At 28.4% G+C, this 9,655-nt stretch overlaps 1 protein-coding gene across 1 annotated transcript; it reads right to left on the reverse strand.

Annotated features, from left to right (window-relative positions):
* Positions 1-6,603: 6,603 nt before the first annotated feature.
* On the reverse strand, positions 6,604-9,406 carry LOC106771185 (S-type anion channel SLAH2). The gene is made up of 6 exons (XM_014657110.2): positions 9,283-9,406; positions 9,085-9,199; positions 8,507-8,953; positions 7,512-8,285; positions 7,354-7,385; positions 6,604-7,270 (listed from the first exon to the last, which is right to left on the reverse strand). The coding sequence occupies exons 2-6, from the start codon at positions 9,184-9,186 to the stop codon at positions 6,931-6,933; spliced, it is 1,695 nt and encodes a 564-aa protein (XP_014512596.1). The 5' UTR covers positions 9,187-9,199; positions 9,283-9,406; the 3' UTR covers positions 6,604-6,930.
* Positions 9,407-9,655: the final 249 nt, after the last annotated feature.

Here is a 9,655-nt window from a genome sequence, read left to right on the forward strand (position 1 = left end):
CAATAACAGGAAAGGTTCCTCCCTGCACAGCTCCGAGTACTAAAAAACAGTAATACAAATTTGTTTAATCAATGTATTACGTTTTTCTTGTAAGAAACGTATATAGTTATAGATTTTGTAATTTAGTTTTAAATAAATACTTGAAATAAATTCAAGTAAAATTATAATTATGTATATAATAATTCTTTAATAATAAGGGTTCAATTATCTCACCATAATATATCTAACAAAAGTTCTTTTAGTGTTTGATGGTATGAGAAAGTTTTTGGAATGATGTAAACTAGACCTGTAAGTCAAAAAATAAGTACTTAATTCTTCTAATGGTTTATATTGTTTTTGATTAATTTATTTCGTTAAAATAAGAACAAATGATACTCTTCTTAATGATATATGAAATCTTATTTGAAGGACCTTTTTACTCCATAGCTTAATTCATATTATTAGCTTCTTTTAAATTGAAATCTTCTATTATAATAATAACATAATAATAATATGCTAATATTTTACTTTGAAATAATAAATTGTTAAAATTGACCTTAAAGATTTTCAAACATTCTTAATTTAAAATATTTTCATTAAAATCAACATATGTCACTTTTATAAAATTTCTTGTTACCATTGAACTTATGTGTAAAAAGCCCAAATAACAATTGTATGTAAAATATATTCAATTTTCTTATAAACATAATTTAAACGTAACCTTGATTTATTCTTTTCATTTACCATGGTTTTTGTAATATACGAAGTCTTTGAACTTGTTGAATTTGACTCTAATTGACAGAATATTCTCCGCAACGAATTTCTCCTTCTCGTTTATATGAATGTTCATTATGTTGCATTGCATTCATCGCCATGATTTCTATTTCTATTTGTATTAGTTAATTATTATTTTTATTTTGAATATTAAAGTGAATGAAGAAACGCAATATAATATTTTAAATCAAACATAGTTTAAAATATGTTTTTTAAAATTATAAAATATGAACACGTGGAAAATAGTATTATTTTCCCATTATAAAATTTACAATACTTTATCATTAATAATTCCCCAATCACACACTAAAAATAAAAATAAGTTTAAAATTAAACACAATTAACATAAATATTTATAAAAAAAATATAATTCACGTATAATTTCTAACATAGCAACACATTAACAATTACAATCTTTCTTTCGATTCTCCTTGAATATCTGGACTTAAGTGGTAGGTTCAACAAGTGGTTCATAATCATTCTTCACAATATATATGAAGAAAGTTTTATAAATATGTTTTTGTGAACATTCAATTTGTTTTAATTCTTACCATCATGGCATTACAATATATATATATATATAGAGAGATTTTGTAAAATTTATTCGTTTGATTATGGAACATATATTTTATTTTATTTTATTAATGAATGATGAAACTGGACAATATTTTTGGGAATTGAACTTTAATAAGGAATAACTTTAGAAAAAAAAAAACCGACTCAAAATTGTATTTTTCTTTTGAAAAGAAAAAGTAAAATGACTAATTTATTATATTAAAAGAAAATTATAGCATTTATGAGTTATCAATTTATACTTTAAAAAAAATCAAACAAACAACCATATCACATATCATTCCTTTAAAATAATTTGATCTTTAAAATGTTTCTTTTTTATTTTTTTAAAATGAGTTTCAAGACTCTTGTCAACAACTAGGAGATATTAACCCCTTTTTTGTGATGATTGTTCTTTAAATGGAATTCAAGACGTCGTACCTAAATTAATCTGTAAAGATAAATATATTTTCCTTAGAAACAACTTTTTATTTTAAAAAGAGTTTCAGGTCAACCAAACTAGCAGAACTTGTGGTCGAAAATAGATAATTAGCAAGACGTTAAAGCTTGAAATTAACTTTTTTTTTTTTTATTTTAAAATTAGAATAGCAACAACATCCTACCATAAATACTACAACTAAATAAAACATGAAAACAAAGAAAAAGGAAAATAGTTTAAACTAAGTTATGCTTTATGTACATTACATTATAATCATGTAATCTTTCTGTAAAGCTAATTAATTTATAAGTTAGCTTTTTAACGGTTAGGCTTATAGTTAATAAGTTTTTATTTTATAAGGTTTGAATTTATATTAAATTTTGAATAGAAATATTTGGTAAACTATTTAATAGACTAATTAATAAATATAAAATAACATAGAAAAATATATTAAAATATAATAGTAATTGTGTACGAAAATTAAATAAAAGTCAAAATTACATATTAGAAGGCTACTAAATAAACTTACAATTTATAACTGGTAAATTTTAAAATACTCTACTATACAATATTTACCAAACATTTTTATATTGATTAATCTACTATATAAACTAGTCTAGAAGTTACCTTATTTGTTTTACCAAAGTTTATATATATATATATATATATATATATATATATATATCAGTAGTCTTTTATTTACCTAGTGAAACAAGTGAGGTGAAACTTCTAATCAGGTTAAGAGATTTTTCTATAATTTAATAACTTATTGAATTATTTTTATAATTTTCCACAGCATAAACTAATAAAATAAGATATTTGTTAATAATGCTTAAAACAGAATATTTATAATTATAGAAAATTGTTATTAAAATAGATAATAAAATAACATATTTATTAATAATACTCAAAACAAAAAACTTACAACTTTAAAAAATTGTTATTACAATTATTTTAAGTTATAATTATGGTAACATAAGATATAAAGATATAATTTCAAAAAAATTATAATACAATAATAGAGATGAAAGTTTTTCTCAATATTTTGAAAAGAAAAGAAAAACAACCTAATAAATTGGGAAAAATATAAAGTAGATCAACTCTTATTTTCTCTCTGCTCACACTACAAAAATTATTATTGTTAAGAAAAAAAATAACACAAATAGAACAAAACAGAAGAAATGGTAAACTAATGAAGGAAAAAGTTCTCATAAATAAACATAGAAATAAACATCATACAATATTCATTCACAAAACAACCTTATCACATGTAATGACTTATTATAAAATCAAATATCCAGATAAAACATTGACTTGAAATTTCAAGGATCACATATTTATGATGACTTCTACTGTTTTATAAAATCATTATCAATATATTTTATCCTATCACATACAAAATCAATCATAAAAGCACAAGATGAAAACTCTTAATTATAAAAAAAGTCAAAAAATTATAGAAAACTAATTTCTAAAAATATGATATATTTAAAAATAATAAAATTCTTTTATAATAAAATAATTTAATTAAAACTTTTTAATATTAAAATAATTCGCTTTCATTATTTTTATACTATTCTCACTTTTAAAATATCATTTCATGAGTCTTTAAAGTTGAAAAATCCAATTTTTATTTGAAAATTGGAAATATAGGCCGTAATTTTGGGCTTTCGATGTATAATAATCATCTATGAATATAATTGGAGATACTCTCTGCGGAACATGAAAGACAACAGTATTTTGAAAAGCTATGTATTTTTTTTTCTCCTTTCAATACTTTTAAATATCTCTACATATAAACCCCGGTATATTCCAATTAAAACTGTAAATAACTTGAGATAAAAATTGTTATTTTTATTAAAATAATAAAATTTAAAATTACATGATAAGGTTTACTTCTATTTGAATATTAAAATTAAATAATATTTTTCAATCCATACAAAATCTTCAACATATTTTTTTATGCTGAGATGATGAAACATGAAAATTGATTTTTCTTTTTTTATAAATGATATGAGAAAGTTAACAAACTATATTATAATAAAATGATTTAGACATCATATTACAGTCATCAAATTTAAATTTAACTCAATCTAATTAAAATGACACACTAAAGTAAAGTTTTCACCCAGTTACTGTAATTGAATTTTCTATTTCTGGTATGAATAGGCGATCATATTATATATTTTCTTTCAAGTATTTAATTCCGTTCTATATTCAGAGTTCCCCTAGATGCAAAAGCTTTCATGACATGTTTTGATATTTATTAAAAAAGATAATAATATTTTGATAATATTTTAACATATCTACATGTCATTATGTGATTAGTTCAAAATTACTCTACAATTAATAATAATAATAATCATAAACACCAATATAGAATGACACCTAGATAATATTAAAATGTTGTTAAAATAATGTTGTTAAAGTATCTTTATCCAAAAAGAATAAACAGAATGTATGAACAATGGAATAGTTTTATAAGATATTTTTATGCGGTGTTTGTGTGAAATTTTATTTGGTGTGGATTGGGAAACAGCATAGCTATTTGTGCGTATGAATAACAGTTTGTAGCAGTTGTGAGAACCATCATATATTCAGAATGGTTCTTTTCTTTGCTATTGCCAGCATATTGACAGGAACAATCACTAATATTGTATATACTGAAAGTTTCAAATAGCCAAACATGAAAACGATACTCTGGACCCTCCTTAGTATCCTTTTCATTCCAAATAAATAAATATCTTTACTTTCTACGTGCTTCTAATATTAAAAACATGCTCAAAATGAAATTTTCATCACACTAGAGTTCAAAGCAATTTTAAAAATTAGCAATGGCAGAATAAGATGACATGTATAATTGAAAATTTGAGGATTCATGCAATGTGTACCCAAATTCTCTTTTTCAAATTCTGTAATTCATTGCATTCAGGTCATTTTCTGCGGATCCTAAAGCCACCAGCTGCTTCCCCAACCTCTTACATTTTCCCTCTTTTGTCACAGCTGTCTCTTAATAACTGCAACAACATATTATTAATTTAATTCAAAATTAATATTAGCTAGGTTCAAACATTATATGTGTTCAGGTTATATCGTTGTCAGACCTTACCTACACAATTTCCTTGTAACGTCCGGTTACTCCTTCGATTCCTCTGGAAATACTTTTACTCACGTCAGTATATATTCAAAGGATAGAGATAGAAAGTAAATACTAGAAATAAATGTGCATTCAATGTAACCAACCATCTCCTACCTTTCACTTCTTATTTATAGTTGTCACCATGGGCCTATAGTTAACAAAGTCTTAATTACGGCTCAATACTTCTAATCTCATTTTACTTTAATTTAATCTTATTGCTTTTCTCATTATGATCGGCCTGTTCGGGATAGATTCTTACCTCTGTAGATAAAGTTGCTGCTTACACCTGGGAAAACGGCCGTATCTACCGACCGTCCAGACCCTACGATACACCTCTGTTGATAGAGTTGCCGTCTTCATCTGGGAAATATCTTTTGACTGTCGAGATCCTACGGTACAATTATGTAAAAAAAAAATAGTATGTATAATCTACTAAACTCTAAATAAATCCTTCATATAGATTAATTTCAACCAAAGGTAATTCCATAAAATTCATATAATGAAACACAAAAAAAAAACACCAACAAGAAAAAATTATCTAAAATTGTTTACAAGTGGTCATTGAGTAATCCCTTTACTCTTAGGACAATAGTATTTTGACACTCAATTATATTACACCCATTTGTTATTATCCTTTACTACTTTTTATTTTTTTTCTTTTTCTTTACAAATACAATATTTTATTTTTATTTTATGACTAATTTACTTTTATATGAGTGTCCAATAACTTTTTTTTCTCCTTACTCTTAAGTCGAGGACTCTAGGGTGGTAGAAGCTATTGAAGTATGGACCATGGAGTTATGGATATTATTGGACTTTAATGGATTGGTTTGGTCTACAGAATCACTGTACCAACAAATATTGGGTACCATGGTAGACTTCTAAGCAAATTAATGTGAATTCAATGAAGGAATATTAATATTATTGACCTCATTAGCTTAAAGTCTATTTGTTACTAAATGATTATTTTTGTGTTAAAAGATAAAACAAACTAGGAGAATAAGAAACAATAGACCCTTCAATTGTTTACAACTCTCATAATTTGATCCCAGAAACATTAGGGTGAATTCTAGATATTAAGAGTACACGATGTCATGGACATAAAGATGTTGAAATAGCTTTACAAGACTTTCTTTTTGTGAACAATATTTTCTACTTTAAATTTGTTTCTAAAAATATGTAAATTTCGAATAAAAAACATTCAGTTATTTTTCCTTACTCATTAACATTTCCATCTTTAAATATATTGAACTTTCATAGACTTTTATAAAAAATTTAGTTTCAGGATTAATATAATACAATTTTATACTTCTTTCTTTATTTTTTCTGAATGCTTCTGACATCTGAAAAGGCAGAGGAATATCCGAAAGTGCGTGAAACACTCATAATTTCAATGCATAAGGTAGTACAGTTGGTTTGGTCACTATATTGGAAGACTAATTCGTTGTATTTGAATTTTTAAATAAGATAGAAATTTGCGTGAATTTTGGTTCATATTTCTTTATCAATTTCATATTTACTTGTATAGTACCGTTTGTGTTTATTTAGTATATGTTTCTGCAATTTTAAATACGTGCACCATTCCCGACATTAATGAAAGCGTCATCTTCATTAACTTTGAATCAGATTTGCTCTGTTCTTAAATCATATTCCCTTCTGCCTTAATTACTCAACGGTATTCTCTGTTAATTTGAACGTACATGGTCAATGGGAAAATTGATGAAACCATTATTTTATAGTCTTAAACTTTACAGAATTCTCCTTTAGATTCTGACTTTGCAAAACGTTACTCATTTTAGTCGCACAAAAGAAGTTCTAACATTTGTAAACTCAAGGACCAAAGTGAAAATTTCATAGTAGCTAAAATAATCAGCATTTACTACAGTGTCAGGGACTAGTCAAGAAAAATCTAAAACTTTCACTCATGTCCCTCACATGTCTCACCATCAAAGGTAAAGATGTTGGTTGTCTCGTTTGAGAGATCTAAATACTCACGCAGATGATGAATTCCTTGAAATATTGGAGTATGTTGTTGTCAAAGAAGCTTCTAAACTAAATCATTTTTATCTGAGTTCACAAACTTCAAGTAATTTTCAGTCTTTTTGGCATGTCCGTGGCTTCCAAATCCTAAAGGGAAGCGTTTCTTATGAGTTTTTTGCTTTCTCTCACTTGTGGCAATGGCAAGGTCATTGGGAAAGAGGTCTCGGAGGACAAAGGCATGCACAACAGTCGAGACAAGCACTGTTGTTACTACGAATGTAGAAATGAGACTCAATATTACACTCAAAGCTTGAGTTACAACGTTTGTGACTTGATTTGTGTAGTTTATGGTAGCAATTGCAGCAGCAGTCATTGGAAAAGTGTAGGCCCACCATGAGATTGAGAATCTGCACAATCACACACAATGTGTCGGAAAAATCGACATAATGGAATAGCCTATGTTATAGATATTAACAAGAGTTTAGCTTACTTGAGTCCTCTGAAAAGATTGACCCGAACAGCCTGCAAAAGCATGTGAAGTGAAACTGATAAGCAAACTATATTAGCCCCTTTTTCAAGACAATGAAAACTTAGAAAAAAGTTGTTGTCATTGTGCATATCTAAAGCACTGATGAGACAAAAGCTTACCAGCGTGAGATATAGGAACATGGAAGTGAAATAGAAAATCCGTGATTCCAAATGAAAAGAACCCTGAATCTTGGCCAATGCCAAAGAAGCAACACTAGGTGGTGCAACCAAAAGAAAGAACACTGGATGGAGGTCCCTGGGGATGGTCTTATTTGTTGGAAGCATCTGTGAGAGAGTTACAAATATCACCATATAGTGTGCAAGTCCAAGTGTCAAGAAAAAAATAGGTCCTTCTCTTAGGCCCATAGATGCACCCAATAAGGCTCCCACAAAATTTCCAACAATTGCTAGCATATTTGTCGGATTGGCAACCTTTGAGAGCTTCCTTTTGCCCCCAAACATCCACTGTCCATATATTTTTAGCATAAGGAAGAACAGTGGAATCATTAGAATGTACCAAACCGCATGATGCAATTCTTTTGCAAACGATGAAGGAACTCCAAGACCTAAGAACAAGAGGGATATCCATGGGGCAAAGAAGAAGTTAACACGAACTGCATGATGGTACTCGCGCCGAACTGCTTCAAAATAGAGAATTATTTTGAACAGATACATGGCGAAAATAGTAGCAACAACAGCAACAGAGATAAGCCACAGCACGAAATTTATTTTCGGAGTTATGTGAAGAAATTCGGTGGAAGGTGACGTGGCCAATGCTTTCCATAGAATTGCTTGACTGCTAACTCCTAGACAAATACCAAAAGATGAAATCGGAAACCGAAGAAGGAATGGCCACTGCTTGTCCTGAGGATGCACCATCTCTTCTGAAGACTTCTGAAAGAGTAAATCAAAGTGTAAAATTCATTTGGTAAACGCCAATGGTTAACTTACTATGTAACACTGAGTGTCCAAAAAGAATAACCATAATTAGGAAAAAAATGGTTATGTTATGTTCGTCTACATAAGCCTCAAATGGTTGAAACATTAGTAAAAACTGCATTGAAGGATTTCTAGGATGTGAAACATTTGATACACAGAAGAGTATGACTGCATACCTTAGGAGTTTGTAAATGTGGATCTTCCAATGCTTTCACGAACAAATCAACAGGTAAAGGGTTCTCAGTGTTGCTTAAGTTGTTATCGTCTTCTACACTTTGTGTATGTACCCTTCCATGCAGAATTGATAATTTCGCCTCAAGTTTACCGTACCATGTTTTGAAAAACTTAGTTCTCCTATCGTTCAACCTTTTGATGCTTTCATGATTTGTAAAATTCTCTGAGCTTGCTGCCTCCGGTTGCAGGCTGCCATTTGGCATTGATTGTGATGGCATTCGTGGCTTGGATTCAGAAGAGAAAATGGGAGCCCCATTGCTATTAAGATCAGTTTCACCACTGTAGGAAACTCTCACGGTATCATGTAGCCGAACCTCTTCACAATTTGATGGCATATTGATAGATACTGAATGTTCCTGTTCATCACCTTGGCCTTTTTTTTCACTTTCCTGTTATTGGAAACAAATATCCTAATATTTAATCACCAAAATGGATGTAGTTATTGCATAACATCACTAATCTCTCGATTTTTATTTTTTTTCAATTCTTCAAAACTCACATTAATGATAACGAGTCTTACTTTGAAAGAGGAGCTTTTTTTCACGTTTGATATATGTTGAACTAGTGATGGAACTTTAGGCAAGCCACGCCCTTGTGTTTCACGGCAAAGGTTGTTTTCCATGCTAGGCCTACACCTGAAAAAGTACAGAAATTATTGAGTTTACTGACATGTGAAGGAGTCATTTAGCTCTCAAGGAATTTATTACATTAGACGTACAAATAACTATTTCAGTTGCAGAGGCTCTAACTCAGGAAGCAGAAATTTCACAAGAGAAGACACAAAAACGAAGTTTGAAAAAATGTGGTGAGGAAGCAAGAGTTTGCTTCTTCAGGGAAAACAGAGAATGTGGAGAAGACATGCCTGAGAGATGGTGAGAGGAGATTATATACAATGCAGGACTACGGTCGTCATAATATCTTAAATGTTAACAATTTTTTTTTGAAAATAAACTACATTATATATATATATATATATATATATATATAAATTACAAACTATCTGTATCATAATTATAAAAATTTATTAAAAAATATTTTTCTAATATTTTTGCAGCCATTACGTCAAAAGCACTTAATTGGTGATAACAACA

This window comes from Vigna radiata, chromosome 8 (genome assembly GCF_000741045.1).
Source record: "Vigna radiata var. radiata cultivar VC1973A chromosome 8, Vradiata_ver6, whole genome shotgun sequence".
In the NCBI taxonomy this organism is placed as follows: Eukaryota; Viridiplantae; Streptophyta; class Magnoliopsida; order Fabales; family Fabaceae; genus Vigna; species Vigna radiata.